At 37.5% G+C, this 19,275-nt stretch overlaps 1 protein-coding gene across 1 annotated transcript; it reads left to right on the forward strand.

Annotated features, from left to right (window-relative positions):
- The first annotated feature begins 2,977 nt into the window (after positions 1 to 2,977).
- LOC104451578 (probable leucine-rich repeat receptor-like serine/threonine-protein kinase At3g14840) lies at positions 2,978 to 17,100 on the forward strand. Its single transcript, XM_039314398.1, is given in 24 exon segments — positions 2,978 to 3,080; positions 3,327 to 3,513; positions 4,803 to 4,874; positions 4,970 to 5,038; positions 5,110 to 5,181; positions 5,278 to 5,349; positions 5,468 to 5,539; positions 5,632 to 5,703; positions 5,789 to 5,860; positions 5,953 to 6,021; positions 6,115 to 6,186; positions 7,526 to 7,597; positions 8,619 to 8,684; positions 9,580 to 9,639; positions 9,749 to 9,781; positions 9,936 to 9,987; positions 10,305 to 10,670; positions 10,875 to 11,070; positions 11,724 to 11,939; positions 12,799 to 12,917; positions 13,039 to 13,249; positions 13,336 to 13,573; positions 15,025 to 15,175; positions 16,374 to 17,100. Coding segments are annotated over 24 exon segments (3,135 nt in total). The 3' UTR covers positions 16,797 to 17,100.
- The last annotated feature ends 2,175 nt before the right edge of the window (positions 17,101 to 19,275 follow it).

A 19,275-nucleotide genomic window follows, 5' to 3' on the forward strand; every position in this document is an offset into this window, starting at 1 on the left:
AAACGAAGAAAGTCGTGCGTGGACACATGCATCTCCACACGTTCGTGATCTGCATAAACATTTTTAGATTAATATTATTAAAAATCTCAAATTAATATAGTTATGATAAATCTATTTTAAACTAATTTTTTTATCATAAAAAATTTCGCAGTAATACATTTGTGATAAATTTATATTTCATTAATTTCCGTTAAATTGAATTAATACCATAAAAAGTCACAAATCCGTATATTCATGAAAAACAAATGATAAAACTCCATAGATATATCAGTTCATATTTTTTCTGATAAAAAATTAATTTAGGATATTAATTTGAGATTTTCCGTTGTCTTAACTCAAAATTTTTCTAGTATTTCTTTCATGAGCACCTCAAGAAAGAGAGTTGCGTTGTCAACTCGGATTAATCTATTTCGAGAGTGAGTGGGTGAAAGTGAAGCTCGTCAGCATCCATGGAGACTTTAGATATGCCGAAGTACAAGCAACCATCATCGAACGGGGTACAGTAAGGGACAAACTGTTTTTCTTATCCTACAACCGTACAACTCGATTATTGTTTGAAGATCCAGAGATACTATCGTACTGTCAAGACAATCTATCCATCATTCATATCCGAGGTATTCAATCTTGCCAATTAGCAATTACATGCACACTATTCTGAATTGAAACCATTTGTGCATATCAAAATACTAGATTTGACGGTTCACAAGGTTTGTGAGATATCTCATCAGCCTACAAATAATCGGGTCTCCATCTCCATTGCTTTTGAATTATTAAGAAATTAATAATTGTTATGACTGAATTAACAAAAAGGAAAAAAAATTATCCAAAAAGGTGAATCTAATCCTTTTACAGGACAACTTAATCAATTAATGAAGTTTTTTGACAATCGTGGAATTTGGACTCTACTATCCATGAAGGGTCTACTAACCCAAATCCGAGATGTGTTCATAGAAAAATGAAAACGGTCAAAAAGACCGTTGTCGTTAGGAGAACAAAATGGAGAGAGAAAATGAAAAGAAAGAAAAGACTTTTATTAGATATATTGATGTTATAAAAAAATGTTATTACTTGGACAAAAGCTTGCTACTCCATTTTAGATAAAAGAATAATGATACAAAATAGTTCATGAACTTTTGCTTAATGTATAATATAGTCCTTGAACTTTACCATAATGTTCAATATAGTCTATGAATTTATAGTTTGTTTAATGTGATCTCTGAATTTTTTTATACTTATTCAACTTATTCTTTAAATTATATGAAAATATTCAATATTGTTCTTACATTTGAATTGATGGAAAAACAATATTGAACATTTCCATATAGTTCACAGGCTAAATTGAACGGTATTGCATATTGAACTAAATTTTAGTGATTATGTTGAACAAATCAAAAGTAAATAGACCACATTATGTATTAAGTTAAGATTTAGGAATCATTTATAACATTTTTCCCTAGATAAATATCTATAAGGGGAAGACTTGGGATCATCTCCATATAGTTCACGGGCTAAACTAAACGGCATTGCACTTGGACTAAATTTTAGGGACTATGTTGAACAAATTAAAAATAAAGAGACTGCATTGCATATCCAATTAAAGTTCAAGATCATTTATGACATTTCTCCCATGTAAATATCTATAAGGGGAAGACTTGGGGTTGTCTCTCTTGCTTTCACACATCACTCGTGCTTTGGGAGAATTACCAAAAAAATCATAAACTTATTGTAATTGTGCCTTTTTTTTTTTGCCAATTTAGTCCTATACCTTTTATAATTGTGCCAATTTAGTCCATCCGGTCAAAATTGGCCGGTCGGCACTAACATGGACACCGGCGGGGGACAGCTGACCGGCAAACGCTAACGTAGCAATTTTTTAATATTTTTTTCGATTTTTTAAATAATTCTTGAATTCTTTTTCTCTTTTTCTTTTTTTCTCACCTTCTCCTTCCTCTAACCAGCCGACGCCGGCCAAAGGCGAGGGCGAGGCTTTGCCTGATCTGGCAAGGTTAGCCTCGCCGGCCACTAGTGAGGCTGAGCCTCGCCAGATCCGGCGAACTCAGCCCTCACCAGATTCAGGAGGGCCTCGCCTAGCCAAGGCGGGGTCAACCTCGCTAGTGGCCAACAAGGCTCCTCGCCGGGGATGTTAGGTTTCTCTAGCAAGTGATTGCGACGACGGTGGCGATCAGCACGGAGAAGCAGACATTGCTAATGAGCTTGATGAGGTTCTAGGAGACGGGCTCTGCTCCCGCATCTAGATCTTTCATTGTTGGGGGGGCGGCTTTGTTGCTTGCCTTTTTGAGGCGGGCGGTCAAGACCCAGAAGCGTAGAGAGTGAAAGAGACGAAATGGGAGTGAAAAGATAAGAGCTTGGAGATGGGTTTTCCACTTGCAATCGAGCTCGAGTTGCAGAAATGGAGATGGAGATGGGGATGTTGGGTTTCTTTGGCGAGGTCGACCCTCGCCTTGGTGGGCGAGGCCCTACCGAGATCCGGCGAGGCTCGGCCTCGCCCCGGCCTTGGCGAGGGCTGAGCTCGCTGGCTGGCGGGGCCTTGCCCTCGCTAGTGGCCGCCGAGGCTAACCTCGCCAGCCCTTGCCTCCGGTCGGCCAAAGGAAGGAGAATGTGAGAAAAAAAAATTAAAAAATTAAAAAATATTAAAAATTTGCCACATCAGCGTTTGCTGGCTGGCTATCCCCTGTCGACGTTCACGTCAGGATGGACTGAATTGGCACAATTATAAAAGGTTTAGGATTAAATTGGCACAAAAAAAGTTTAGAATTGAATTGATTCAACTACAATAAGTTTAGGATTTTTTTAGTAATTCTCCCCTCGTGCTCCTCCATTGCAAACATACAAGAGCGAAAAGTCTTTGTCTGCCTTGCCTCTTTTCCTACATAAATGCATGAAGCTAGACCACTCTCCTAACAATCATATAAATCTCTCTCTCTCTCTCTCTCTCTCTGGGTAGCTCGAGACCGAAATGACGATGATTCTCTTCTCGGCTCGATCTCTCTTCTCTGCGCTCGTCCTTCTATGCACCGTTAACTCAGCTGCTGCCACCACTCGTTTGCCCATCGAGGAAGGTAAAGAAAATAAAGAAACCCACCAATCTTCTTTTGCTTTCATCGTACTGTCACTTTTCCTCCTCCTATTTTTGGCTCTCACCTTCACTGAGCTTGTATTTGCTTGTGCTTTCTTTCTTAAGTTAAAGAAAGATGTTGTGCAGGCATTCAACCTCAAGCGCGCACGCGAATCTGACGTCATTTTGTGCTTGTTACGCATGGTATACTGCGGTCTCTTTTGACTTGTTGGGCTCTTTTCTCTTTCAGTGGAGGCGTTGAGAGAAATAGCAGACGCATTAGGGAAAAGGAACTGGGATTTCGAAACAGATCCATGCAACAAAACAAGTACATGGAGTGACAAAAAGTTGCCTGACGACACTACTAATGACGTCAACTGCAGCTGCACTTCCATCGGCAGCGCCAACAACACCACCGTTTGCCATGTCACCAGCATGTATCTCTCTCTCTCTCCAAATAAATTGGAAAAAAAATCACAATTTCGTGAATTTTACAATCATAGGTTCCTAGCTAAACTTTGACATCAATCACCTGATTGTGCACCAATCTTTTTTTATCTTGTTGTAAGGTTAACTGGCTGACGTGGCAAACCCGAAGCCGATACTTTGGGCACCATGTTAGTAGTTCACCAGAAAAGATCGGCCTGTATTTTTGGGTCAAAATGGATTGAGTACAAAAAAAGAAACGGAAATTCTTTGGATTAGGGAATTGAAATCACGGTTCGGCTTGCAAAATCCATTGAACTCGAGGATCGCAATTGAAACTTACCCATGAAAATAAGCTGCACTTGCGAATAATTATTTTCGTTTTGAAATTCAAAGCCATAAAGATGGAGTGGGTAGAGAAAGAACAGAAGAGATGCCATCATTTGTAATTTCTATCATGTCGTGGTTATATGATCAACTTCTCGTCAAACTTTCACTTTTGATGACGATTCACCTCTGAACAAAATATGGGTAGTTTTTATTTGACTCAAGGTGCTTTTTTTGAATTTTTCCAAACTTTAAAGTGAATAGTTTATTAAATTCGTGGTATTTACAAATAATTCACATTATATGATCATTTATCATATATTAAGATTATTAATACAATAGAAAGAATACCCGTGAAGAAACATCGCCACTTTCAAATGTTATTCTCGTTTTGAAATTCAAAAACATATAGATGAAATGGGAAGAGAAGGAACTAGTTACTTATGATTTAATAGTTCGTGATCAATCAAATTTTCAATTTTGACAATGATTTACCTCTAAACAAAATAACAAAAATTATAGGGCACAAAATAGGTTTTATTTAAGGTAATTGGCTAAAGGTACTATTTTGCAAACAAGAAGGAGATATTTAAAGTTTTTGATAAAGCAATAATTTCAATTTAAATTTAAATTAGCGGTATTTATTAAATGCAATAGATAAATATCATCTTGACAATATATGATCATTTATTGTATTAAAATTATTAACATAGTAATAACGGTTCCTTATCATTAAGTACGATTATTCAGATTGTTGTATTTTGATTTTGTATTATTCACAATGATGTATAAGCCCGTGCAATGATGTTTATTGTTAATTAAATGAATTAATGCTCAAATTTTATATAATTATCATTTCAATCATGCTATTTTTTATTTCATCAATTACTCTTAATAATAGAATAACATATTTGTTTTTATATTGAAAACAAATCACAATGGAATAAAGCCTTGTGTCCAATGTGAAAGACAGAGTTCTGAACGAGCAGTCTCTAAACGGCACTCTTCCGCCTCGACTCTTCAGATTGCCTTTTCTCGAGAACTTGTAAGCACTCTCTCCCTCCATTTTCGATTTTCTTCTTCTTCTTCTTCTTCTTCATCGTCGCCGTCGCCGTCGCCGTCGTCTGTCTCTGTAAACAGTGACGTCACCCGGAACTACCTGAACGGCACGATTCCTAAAGAATGGGGCTCTACGAAGTTGCTCAACATGTATGTGCTTCTCTCTCTCTCTCTCTCTTACGAGTGTATCTTCTACTGATTGGGGGAAACACGGAGTGCAGTTCTGTACTTGGAAACCGATTGACTGGTCCAATCCCGAAGGAGCTGGGAAACATATCCACACTTTTCAAATTGTAAGCGATCACTCATCCCGCCGCTCGCGTTTGGCCTCTTCGCTGTGTTAAATTTGGTTGATGTTTGAAGATATTGACTCTCATTCTTCCGCTCAGAGTCGTCGAGATCAATCAGCTCTCCGGACATCTGCCTCCAGAGCTGGGGAACTTGTCCCAGCTACATATACTGTGAGTCTCTTCATGCGAATTTCTGCATTAGGCATCCACTTTGTATTCGCTGATGACGTCGTATTTGTTAAGAGATCAGCATTCAAGTTCATTTGACCAATGGGTTTTCTTGCTCCAGGCACCTTTCGTCAAATAATTTCACTGGGGAGCTGCCTCCGAGATTTGCTGAATTGACGGCATTGCAGGAGCTGTTAGTTCCCAGATTCCACAAACTCTGCTAATATATCTAGATACTTCTATTCTTTTTTCTTTATATGAATCTTGTGGTTTAATGCACTGTAGGCGACTCAGTGATAATAATTTCACGGGACAGATACCTGATTTTATTCAGAACTGGACAAATCTCAGCAGACTGTAAGGCTTAATGCTTCTTCACCTTTTAAGTCGGTCTATATAGATATACCCGCAAAATAATTCAATCTGTGAATTGTCTTCTCAGGGCTATTCAAGCAAGTGGATTGCAAGGGCCAATTCCCTCCGGGATCACGCTTTTGAAGAATTTGTTTCACTTGTCAGTATGGAAGTTTGGCATTTTGATGTAATTTCTCCTTTCTTTAATACGGTATCAGTCAAATAAAGTTCCCTATTTGATTTTATATGCAGGAGCATAAGTGACCTCGATGGACCTGAGTCCCAAGTTCCACAACTTAGCAGTACAATTATTGAGAGACTGTGAGACCGATGCTCTTGCACAGATAGTTTACTTTATACAAAAAAGCCAAATCATCTTAGCAATGTGACAATATCAGTGCTTTTTTCTTATAGGATTCTGAGGAGTTGCAATCTCACAGGAGAGCTACCTGGTTATCTAGCAGGAATGACACAGCTAAAAATATTGTGAGTGGAAAACGGCTTTCTCCTTTTCCTATTCCAAGCAGAATAGATAATTTTACCCTTAATGACTGAAATTTCTACTAGTTTATGGTTGACTATTGGCTGCAGTTAAGGAACCCATTTAAGATGGCTTGAAGGTCCCTTATTGACTGCAATGGTGTTTTGATCTTTTCTGTTGATATTGATGAATTGTGAATCGTGATGTGGCATTTAAGTGTCTGGTGATTGTAGCCTCTGCCATAGAATATACAGTTTTGCGCAGAAGTATATGGACCTTTTCTTTCTTTGTTTTCACTTCTCCAGGAGTAGAAACCTCAAGAATTCTTGTGGTGCCCATTTTAATAACCTCAATAGAGGCTTCCAGTGGTTGATCATCTGGAAACTTTCCTTCTAGTGGTTTACATTCTCGAATCTCAGCCCCACAATATCTAACTGGAGTTTTATGCTTGACTGTCATATATTTGTCAGCCATAACATTCTTTGTTTGAACGAGGGCATGGCTTCAAATGCATCTCTACACAAGTCAATTCTTCTTATTCATTTAGTCATGTATGTAAGATTTTACAAATGCACTGTTGACCAGCAGTTTTTTGCCATTCTGTCATCTTCAGCCATCAATGCTTATTCTTTGTTGACATTTTCAATAACCGAATTTCTGTGGTTCTGTGGTTTATCATATACTCCATTTCCTTTTCTTTAGTTTGACTAGTTTGTAATTTCTCCATCGATAATTATATTGGACTGCAGAATCATGCTTTCCTGTTTTTTAAAATCCTCATTTCTTTTTTATTTTAAATTTATTTTCAATTTTTTATTTTTTATTCACTCAAGCTGATATTCTACTTTTAGCAGCCTAGTATTTAGTCATCATCCCTTTATTCATGAATAAAATGTTATGAAGGAGATCTGTTCAATAAATTATGATTAGCTTTAGTTTTGGTCCTATTTGAAGAATGGAATCTCCCAATTTGAACTATAATATGTTGCATTCCACGGGATGCATATAATTTGTTGCCAGAGTAGCATTTCTAGTTATATAAATCGAAATCAGCAAGTTGGAAATTTGATTTACGGCAGAATTTTAGTATATGTATAGCATGTGACCAACTTGATGCACATGGATTTTATGCAATGAATGCCTCTGGAAAGGAATGTCTAGTAGAAAGCATAGGCACCAGGCAGTTGACCTGTATGTCTAAACATCTGAACTGGACCTGTAGGTTCATTGATGTTGTCTATGTTTGTACAATCCTCCAAAGTATACTCAAAGAGTGTCCAGTGGTAGTCTGTTAAAACTATCTTCTCATTATTTTTGTCTCCTTTCCATTCAATTGTTTTGCAGGGACCTCAGCTTCAACAAACTGAGTGGCGAAATCCCTGACAACTTTAGCAGCCTGGTAAAAGTAGAATTTATGTAAGTACTTTGATGCTGGACTTAGGATTCTTTTTCGTATATTAGATAAGAATCTAATTTGCAAGTTGTTCCAATGGCCAAGCTATAGGCAATTCTTACTGTAAAGTAGTTGAGCTATCAATATAACTTAGACCACAATAACACGTCCAGTTTATATCCCTTAAAGTCCTCATGTCTTGAATGCTTATTATTTCACTATTTGAATTTTACAATGATTTGGGTTATGAATTTGTTTTGTTGTCGACTGATTATTTTGATGGAACTCTAGTCTTAGAGCAGATGTAGGTCAATGATATTCTGTTGCTTAAAGAGCACGATTCACTAGTTTCAACTTTCAATAGAGTTACCTGTTTATGCTGGAAGAGATGAATGGATTAGCATTACTTAAATACTTCATAGTTGTATGTGTATGTACTTAATGCATGTCCTGTGCGCCAGTTTTATGATGTATAGGAGATTAAGGATAGCAAAAGTCCTTAGGCTCTCTATTTGGTTTCCACAATAACGGCCATAGATTGTTCGGTGAGTGCAGTTCTTATGTGCTATCTAGAAGGTCTGTCCCTTGTCTTGAAATGAAGAGAAACTGTAGTCCTAAGTTTCTTGGACTGTTTGACAATGGCACATCTTTTCATCTTTTTGCTCAACGATTGACTGTTTGACATTGGCATTATTTATTTTATGTCTTAGAAGGACAAGAGCATCATCGTGAGGAAATAGTTAATAAGCTAGTACGATAGTGTCCTTCATTAAATTCAGCTTTCTGTACTAGTGTTATGGCAACCCATGCTCTCCAAGTTTTGCAAGGATCAAATTTTCCTCTGTTATTGATTTCCTTTATCTTTCATCTTCAGCCGAAAGCTCTAACTTGATATCATGAATTAACTTTTTTTTTTCTACACCTAACAATTAACTGCTTTTAATCTGCTAAATAATGCATCTTCAAGGGGTAACTCTAAAATTTTTTGGTTTGAGTTTGCATAAAGTACATGAGGAACTGACTCAATCAAATAATCTTGCTTAGCTATCTGACTGGAAACCAATTGACTGGAGCAGTCCCTCGTTGGATCCTGGATAAAGCAGATAATGTGTAAGCTTCGCTGCCTGAAGAACATGTCTTGTTTAATCACAAATTTGCTTCTAGCTCTATCTGGCTAATCCTGCACTGGTACTAAGCAACTATGCAGTCACATCTTGCATCTTTATGGTTTGTAGCCTATGGAGTTAATAAGTACCTTTCTGCTTGTTGGGATCTGTTAATTGGAAAGTTATATGTAAGACAAGAGGCTGAAATGCACGGTATGCATGAAAGAATATAAAGTGGATTGTCTTGGAAGTGCCAATTAGCCCCACTTTCCCTTTACAAAAGGCTCTTCACAGCTCTAGATCTTTTTCAGACCTCTTAGAAATGATAAAAATGATTTACAGAAAATTTTTGCTTCCTATAAATCCTCTTTGAAAGCTTGTCTAACACATCTCCCAGAATATGATTAGGTGCTTGGGCATGTTTATGGGTTTGTGTATTTGAAAACTCTACAGTCAAAATGAGTGTACCTTGGAGAAAGTTGATGTTATCTTATGGGCATAAGAATGAAGCTTTTATGAGGTAGTTTTAACATTTTAATGGTGGTCTGGATATTTTCTAATAAGAAGATCTGACTTAATTAGTTGGGATCACAGTCATTTCATCATGTCTTTTATACTGTTACTGGGTAAAAATGTATTTATGCAATCCAACTAGTTCTCAAGTCTCCATTGACTCCATTAGTCTTTCTTCCCATTGTTATTTTAAGATAAGATATCTTGAATAAAGATGAAATATTACTTTCATCATCTTGTGATGTTTTTGCCTTTCCACTTGCCTTACCTGTCCATGTTTTGCATCTGATCTGCATTTTTGTACATAATAATCATTTGATGTAATGACTTTCACTTTACTCTTCAAATTGATGATTTTGGAAACGGTTGACTATTTTTCTGTGTAGTGACCTATCATACAACAAGTTCACTGCTGGAAACTTAACATGTCAAATACGATCTGCTGTGTATGTACTACTTTCTTCAGTCTAAGTTCAGGGCTTCCCTCAAATATGCTGTTGTGGTTACAAGATTTCCATTTCTCTACTGAATGTTGATTTTCTCTTTTCTCTACAGCAACTTGTTCGCAAGCTCAGCGGTTGACGATGCGTATGTTTGAGATTAAATTTTTCACCAACAGACTTGCATTTCAAGGACCTGCATTTTAATTGTTTATGTACAAAGCATGGAACTTCATTCAGAATGATGATGATTATAACACTAAAATCTTTACTGACTTGCTCAGAACCTCTTATTCTGCCAGAAGTGGACTTGTCTCATGTTTAAAAGGTCAGCATTGTCAAAAAAGTAAGTTCGTCTGCTGTATATCCTACCATTATCATCAGATCCTTATACTGCATCATACTCTCTCTGTATTTTCTCATCAAATTTATCTCCTTGTCAACTCTCCCCTTGGCTATTATGTCAATCTTTGATGGTTAATCCATCATTACCCTAGAAATTTCAAAAGCCGCCTCCATGAAATAATGTGTTGCTCATAAACTTGGGAGTTTCTGTGTGATTTTCCAATAAATGAATGCTAGTTCATTTATTTGGAAAATCCAAAAGAAAAAGAAGAAAACTCAATTTTTCTCTTTGTGGCTATTTCTTTACTCCATTCAGATCGGTCTAGCTCTTCATAAATTGCGGTGGGAGCAAAGAACAAATAGGGGACAACACATACAGCAGTGATACAATGGCACCTACAGCATGGTGCAAGTTCCTTTCAGTGGAAAATTTCTGGGGCTACAGTAGCACTGGTCACTTCCTTGATGATGAGTGTGCCAGATAAATACAGTCTGACAATGGATCCCTTCTGTCCATGGAGAATGCCCAGCTTTACCTGCAGGCACGACGTTCTGCTGTCTCTCTAACTTATTATGGTTTTTGTCTGATCAATGGGACCTATGATGTAAGCCTTTATTTTGCGGAGATATTTTTCACAAGCAACGAAAGTTATACAAGCCTTGGAAGACGAGCTTTTAATATTTATATACAGGTAAATTTTGGACATTATGTAGTGCTGGTTCTAACATGTAAAGCATATAAAGCGTTCAATCTGTTATGGTTGGGAAGTTTATCTATATAGCTTGTATTTGCAAATCATGATCTGATCACAATTTCTACATTCTATTGAGACTGAAAGTTTCACCTTGTTCAGTGTGGAGACACTCAATTTGAATCAGATTAAACATTATTTCAGGGGAAATTGTTGTGGGAAGATTTCAACATTGAGATTGAAGCAGGTGGAGTTGGAAAGCCAGCTGTGAAAACTTTTACCGTTGCAGTGACCAAAGGCACTTTGGAGATACGCTTCTATTGGGCTGGGAAAGGAACCAATGCTATACCTACCAGAGGAGTCTATGGTCCTCTTATATCTGCTATCGCCGTCTTTCCTAGTATGTGGATGGACACTTCCTCGTTTCACTTGGTGCTTCTCCGTTGAGAAAGTAACTAGTATTCATATTGGAAAAAATACCCTTGTTTTTTCTTGTGCCGGAAGTCATCAATAGGCTATACAATTACTTGGTTTGGTTGCAAATGCCCATTGTTGGATATAGACTATTGGCTATGGTGTGCTTTGGTTTCTTTCTATCCGAGCATGTTTTTTCTATGTATCTTTAATCTTGTTGAAGTATTATCCCACATTGATTGACAACAGGTCTTAAATACTCTTTATATTCCTGTAGTTTCCTCCACTTATTAGCTTAAGCTTTTGGACTGGATTTTCTAACATGATATTAGAGCCAATGCTACCCCTTTGGCGAATGTGCGTGGTCAAAAGTCAAAATTGCACCTGAGATATAGTACCCTGAGTGGAATATATTTGAAGTTATTATCCCCTTCGATTGACAGCAGGTCCTAAATGCTCTTTATATTCATGTGTTTTTTCATCATTGCAGGCTTTTGGGTTGGACTTTCTATCAAATCCTCTATTTAGAATATAAAATGATAATCTTGTTCACCACGAAGCTACAAATATTTTTCTGCATTTATGTCTACCCAACGAACAGTTTTGGCTAAATATTTATGTGTTTTTTCTTCATTGCAGGCTTTGAAACCCCACCAGAGTCGGCCAGCCCACCGGAGTCGGCCAGCCCACCGGAGTTGGCCAGCCCACCGGAGTCAACCAGCATACTGGAGTCAACCAGCATATCTGCTGGCATAGTAGTTGGGATTGTGGCTGCTATAATTTTTATAGTTTTCCTTATCCTGGTTATCCTTTGGTGGAGAGGATGTCTTGGACGTGAAGATAAAATGGCACAAGGTAGTTGCTTACCCGGAGTCTGTTATTTAGTTCACATATATCTGTCAAGAAATTTGAGAATGTTATGCACTTTGAATACATATTCTCCCCCTTTTTTATTCTGTCGGGGAGAGGGGTAATCACATTCATCATTTATATTTCACACAGTTGTCCTGTCAAACTGTTCGTGCATGACTCTTCTTCTTCTTCTTCTTACCTTTCATGGTGGTGGAAGGGGTGATCACAATGCATCATTAATACTGCAACTAAGGTTACACTAGTTCTCCTGTAAACAGTTGATGCATGACATTTGTGCATTCCATTGGGAATTCGATTTGACTCAAAAAGAAAAAAAAAATATATTATTATTAAGCCATAATAGAGCTAAAGTGTCGTACGTCCATTTAATTCACCCAACAAAGGGAGAGATGGTTATAGGGAGAGTATGGTAGATTGTTTATCTATTGTGTGTGTATATATAAATTGGGTCTCTTTGGGGGCACAATCAACTATATACGTACTAATCTGTGTTTCAAGACATCAAAAATAAATGCCGGAACTTCACATATACGAGATATTGGAACATACGAAACTTGCCTTACATTTCCGAAGTGATTTTTTTCTATGATGTTTCTTTTCCTTAAATACCCTAAGGACATTCTCATTTTACTTTTCAAATGACATACTGCCAACTGATGCCAGCCTTTCTTAGAAAATTAATTTCCGGATGCTAAGATATTCAGTAAAGAACTTGCTCAGACCAAAACGTCTAACAAGGTTTTCTAGTACATTGAGAAGGAATTGCCACATCTTTGTTAGATAGTTCATACTTTAGCTGTTGATTCCTTCAAATTCTTAGAATTTCCAAAACATGGTGCAGACTTGAAGAGTCTAGGGTTGCAAATTGGTTCATTTACCTTGCGACAGATTAAAGCCGCCACAAACAATTTTGATGCTGCCAATAAGATTGGAGAAGGTGGTTTTGGATCTGTATACAAGGTATGCTGGAAAATTAGTGAACCAACTTCCCCCAATTCCCAACAGAAAAGATCTGTACAAAGCGGCATTCATTGTAACCACATCTTCACAGCATAGATTTAATGCCAAAATTCAATTGCAGGGTCATCTGTCAAATGGCACCAGTATTGCAGTGAAGCAGCTTTCATCCAAATCCAAGCAAGGAAATCGTGAGTTTGTGACTGAGATTGGGATGATTTCTGCTCTTCAGCATCCTCATCTTGTGAAACTCTATGGATGCTGCATTGAAGGAAATCAACTTTTGCTGGTTTACGAGTACATGGAGAATAACAGTCTTGCTCGTGCATTATTTGGTAAATATATATCACATTGTGTTTGACTCACTTCAGTTAATGACATGGCAGTAAAGCAGTTTTGATGTCTTCTGATACAATTGAAGGTTCTGAAGAATTTCAGTTAAAGTTGGATTGGTGGACAAGACACAAGATATGTGTGGGTATTGCCAAGGGCTTAGCGTATCTTCATGAGGAATCAAGGCTGAAGATTGTACATAGAGACATCAAAGCTACTAATGTTTTACTGGATAAGGATCTCAACCCTAAAATATCAGATTTTGGTTTAGCAAAGCTTGATGAGGAGGACAACACACATATTAGCACCAGGATTGCTGGAACTTAGTAAGTTTCTTCCTTTATTTTCCTGTTCACCTAATTAGGAGCTAATGACAACACAAAAGCATGGAATAGAGACATTTAGTCTGATTTAAAAAAAGTGTGTTGAATGGAGGTTTGTGGTGGATTCACATCACCCCAAAGCATGGTGCTCAACAAATGTGGCTTAACCACAAAGCTTTATGCTTCTCCCACCACTCTTCACGTTAATTAGGAAAAAAATGTTAATTATGTCGCATATTCTACCGTTAAGTCATGATAATCTGATGTTGACTATGGAATTGTTATTTAAATATAACTTAGTATTATGGGCAATGGAGTTCACTATGGGCAATAGAGTTCGCCCATGTTTCGGATGTATACACATGGAAAAATATAATAAGCACGTTCACATGTTTCAGACATTTCCTTTAATATGTGTGGAAATTTAACTTGTTTATGAAAATAATGTGATTAATTAGGAAAAAATAGAACTGTAAGTTCATTCTACTAACTCTAACCTTAATTCAATAAAAAAAAGAACTGCAACATTAATTAAGTTCAGTGTTCTCAATTAACTTAGATAATCTAATACAATTCTGGAAAATTCATATCCTCCTACGCTAGATTTTACTCAAAAGATTGATAATATCCTACATGATCCTTTTACTACATTAAGAACAATTCAAGATAAACATTTCATAAGGTAATTTAGTGTGCCCTACCTGATGTGTCCCCTCAACAAAAAGCTTATGAAATTATTATGATACAATTATAATGCAATACAGTTTAACGAACCATCTTGATACGTAATCTAATTTTTTATTATGTTTTCCCAATGGCATTCAATTTAATGCAAAACAAGTTAATGAACAACAACTACTTAATGTTAAAAATTTCAATATAAATGATCTATATACACTCCTTTGTATGAAAACAATTTTAGTAAATATGTGTCACATGACATCAACATAGATGATGCTCTTTCAAGTGAATTACAAAAAAATAATACCAAAATATACAAAGCAAGCACGTGTCGCAAGGATTAGAAAGCTAGCAAGGAAGTGAAAGGCTGTCTATTGGAACAGCAACAACGATGACAACAAGAAGCTTTTCTGCCTCCAGGGCTTTGGCTTTGGAAATCCTCCAACGGCTGCTGCCCATGTATTTATAGACCTTGGCTCAGCCTGTTTCCGGCTCTGTTTTCGGTTGGAGTGCCTCTTTTCCAAGTTACAAACTCATATATGTACCTGACAATTATATAGAACACAATGGTCTTTTTCTTTTCAAAATATTCTCGGTAAATTCTATCAGAAAATTTTTAAGATTCACTTGGATGCACTTGGTTGTTTCCTCTGCTCTTGAGACCATAGTTCACATTTAGGAATATCTTTTTCTTTTGAATTTTAGGAAAATTAAGTATGTGCTATTTAAAAATTTTCATTGTTGCACATGAAAGCTCTTTTCTTGTTGTGCAGCGGATATATGGCACCGGAGTATGCAATGCATGGTTACCTCACTGACAAAGCCGACATCTATAGCTTTGGTGTTGTTGCCTTAGAAGTTGTTAGTGGCCGGTGCAACATTAGTTACCAAAAAAAGGACGAATGCTTTCATCTACTCGATTGGGTATTTAACTCTAGTATTCAAAAGTTTTCAATAGGATCGTATCCATTGTTAAGTCTCTGTTTGTGCTGGTGGAAAGATGGAACCGTGAGCATAGTATATAACTTCTCTTATGCACTTTTAGTGGTTACAGAGGAGCGTCGCAGTTATTTATAACAAATAGCCGTGCCATTAAGTGCATTTGTCATTTCAGAATAATCCAATTCTTCTTATTATGTTGGTCTACACTGAATTTAAAAGGAGAAAGTAATCCTTGCAATAACCAGTCTATGGTGTTCATGCTCAAGACGTGCGACTTGGGGTTGGGAGCGGCCACAGATTAGTCGGGTTCTAAGAAATTGAAACTGGAACCTACATAGTGACACATTGAAACTCAAAACGATGGGCTGCCTCCTGACCAAAGGAATCATGTAGATTTTGGATTGAAGACAATTCTATTCCTTGAAATTGGGTCATCAAACTTTGGGGCAGTTCAATTTTGGTGTTTATAGTTTTATGTGTGACATTCATTCTCCCTGTGGTTCCATTAGGGCCAAACAAGTCCTTTGAGTACTTTCGAGTTTTGACAATTACTGTTGAATCAAAAAGTTTTCAGGACTGCATCTTGACCCAAATATTCATATACTTACGATTTAGATTTGATTTTTTTCACATTCATATAATTAAGACCTTAGAATTTATTTTGCTTTGAGTGAGCCAATCATTAGCAAAAATAACCATTGCTAGTACCTGTTAAATCTGATTTTCACCTAATTTCCGTAGTCAAGTAATTCTTGTTAAACTGGAATTGTGAGTAAAATGCAATGAATGGTGTAAAAAATTGATGGATGATTCTACCATTTCATGTAATGACAAACTAACAAATTATTGGTGCCAGTAATACTCAATAAGTTCCGGTGATTATATAGCAGTGCTGGTAATTTTTTTGCAACCAGATAACCATTATTGAGAGATCAACTAATGCTGAAGTTTACTAACTTTCTATCTAAATATTTGAAAAAATCATGTTTCATCTGTATTGACTCATTCGATTCTTTTTTTCTGTTTATACCCTGTAATGAAGATGAAAACCTATTGGGTGTTTATTGACTGCATTTGTGATGGAATTATCGAGGGACAGTATATATTTCATTCTTCCTGTATTCTGCTATTGATCCCTGAAATTTGAGGAAGAAATATCGCTTTCCATTTCTGTTTCTAGGCACTCGAGTTGAAGGAGAGAGGAAATTTGATAGATCTAGTTGATGCGAGGCTGGGTTCTCATTTTGACAAAGAGCAGGTGTTGGCGATGATAAAGGTAGCTCTGCTGTGTACTAATGCAACTCCAACACTCAGGCCGCTGATGTCATCCGTGGTTAGCATGCTTGAAGGCAAGGTTGCTGTTCCAGTGCTGGACTCTGAGGGCGCCATCAAGGCTGAGGAGAAAATTGAGGCCATGAGGAAGCATTTTGAAGGTGACAAAGACCAGGCAGTTGGTCAAAATATCACTGACAGTATGTTCACTGAAGGGCCGGGCACTGGAATCGCTTCTTTACCATCTGCTATGGATCTCTATCCGATACCTCTGGATACTCATTACTGCCAGAACATAGAAGAAGAAACGGTTTGCAGCATTCTGAGTTAATTAGTTCTTGAAAGAACTGGGCTTTATTTGGTAATCCATTCCATGGATTACATTTGAAACTGAAGGTATTGATACTACAAAGAAAACGGGTACTTTTATGCAGTGCAGTGATTGTGTATTGTGAACTAAGTACTTGGAAAGCGAAATGATGATGATTTGTTGTTTGATGGTTGTATTCGTGGCCTTTTTTTTTTTTTTTTTTAAATATTGTCATTGAAACAGAGAGCATGTTGCAACATTTCCTCTTCAAACAATAACGATGTGGATGGTTGCCAATGCAATGGAGGGAATCTATTGTGGAAGCTTTTCATTGTTTGAATGGCAATATGTGCGAAGTGGGACATTCTTGCTTTTGGATTTGTTTTGTTTGCGAACTCGACCCATTATAGGTTGCTACTCAAGAATTATTCTTAGAAAATTTGAGTTTTTCTCTCTTGGTGTGGATGACAATCGGCCGACTTCATCTACCCCATCTTTGAGAAATGATAAAAGACAATACTATTCCAAAAAAAAAAAAAAAAAATTCTGCAGAAACTTGCATTTCTAGTCACTATTTTTTGCAGATGGATTACTGCCTCATCAGCACACTACACTTCTATTAATTGTCTCCCTGTAGGCTCACCAAAGGAAGGCAGCAAGGTCTTCACTACCTGTCCATTTGATTTATAGAAATGTCGGACTCTATGGATGCGTTTCTTATTCTAGCAAGTCAATGCTTGCATTATTCCGTATCCCCAATGTCGGACTCTATGGATCCAAGGGGACTAGCTCGTCACCCCCATGGCGAGTTGGTTGACCCCACCAATTCGAAGTGTCAACATCAAAGGTGATGATTGGCTGCTACTCCCTACCATCATGGCTCAGCCAGCAAATCCAAGCAATTATTATTTATTATTTAAAAAAAAAAAAAAAAACAGATCTGCTGCAACTTCCTAAATCTTATATAAATTCCTAGCCCCGAAAATGGAAACCAAATCCTGTATTTTAAGTAGCTAACCAGAAAAGGAATAACAAAGAAGGTACATTAAGTAGAATCCAGTAATGCCCTTTTATCTCAGTGGACAACTGACCTCTGGTTTTCTCTTACCCCCGCCCACTTACGGTAAATGTAACCCAGAATCCAAAAACTCTCTCTCTCTCTCTCTCTGCGCAAAGAGAGCCTTGCTATGTTGCAGTGAAAGCAAAATGGGTTGGGGTTGGTGGGTACAGAGGCAATGCAGATGGGCTCGTCTCCTCCTTCTCCTTCACATTCTTTTCACTGGAAACTGGCTCTTCTGACATTGATGGTATGGGAGGGTGCGGAAGTAGCCCGGGGGAAAGCAGCAGAGACCACCCCCCCAGGCGTGATGTGTTCCGGGGGAGCTGGGTGGCGGACCCGTCCTACCCTCTCTACGACTCCTTCTGCCCCCTCATCAAGCGCGAGTTTGCCTGCCTCCGGAACGGCCGCCTCGACGTCGCCTTCGCCGAGTACCGGTGGCAGCCCCTCGGCAGCAGCTTCTCCTTGTCCAGGTACTACTCTCTCCCTCTCCCTGCGCGCCTTTTATCGCTTCCTTAGGTGCAGAAAAAGTGGAACCCGTTATGGCTTATGGCATTGATTTGATTAGTCGATGGGCATCTCTATGTTCTGTAATGGTCCCATGGTCCCATTCCGGCGCCGCTACACAACTGCCTCACGACAACTTGTTTCTTGACCCAAAAAAATCTATCTTTTCAAGGATTACTGTGCACACAAATGTTCCCGCCGACAGCAGACAACGGCAACAATTTGTTCATACTAAACTTTCGAGTGATTTTGCGCCCCTATCGTAAAAGCCACTCATCTTAAATCTTATAACAAAGTACATATTACTCCAAGTTCAATAGTAAATAGTGGATTTGCGTTAGATCCCGACATTCGATTTTTAATAAAATCGCACAATAAATAAATATTTTGCTTTCTATTTTACAATTTCACCCCATCGTAAAATGTCTTCTCAATTTGTCAATATAATGTTGTTATATATGTTGCCATTTCAATTATTATCAAACACCATTTTTTAAAATTTTTTTTATTTAAAAAAAGATAGATTTTTAGTTTGTGTATAGCATATCCCATAAGCTTTAAGTAAAGAGGAATTTTCGATTTTCAATATATATTACTGTTTCGATAGAGATCAGATTATGCTCTAAATAAGAAAAGTTTACTGCTCTTGATTCATTTTTTTTTTATGTTACATGTAATCCATATTTACATTCATTCCTTGTTTTTTTAATTAACTATTTACGTTCCTTGTTAGACATTATTTTTTAATTAGCAATTAATATTCTTATTTTATTATTCTAGTAAGGGATTTATCAACAAAATCTTTTCTTCATTTTTTCAATCACTACCGTGTCCGCCGCCCGGGGCGGGGGAATGATCTCGTGAGAGATGCCCCAGGAGGCGACAAAGCTAATGATTTCCCATGCCTGCTCTGTTCCACGGTGCAGCAGCGCGTGT

Source organism: Eucalyptus grandis, chromosome 6 (assembly GCF_016545825.1).
Source record: "Eucalyptus grandis isolate ANBG69807.140 chromosome 6, ASM1654582v1, whole genome shotgun sequence".
Taxonomy (NCBI): domain Eukaryota; kingdom Viridiplantae; phylum Streptophyta; class Magnoliopsida; order Myrtales; family Myrtaceae; genus Eucalyptus; species Eucalyptus grandis.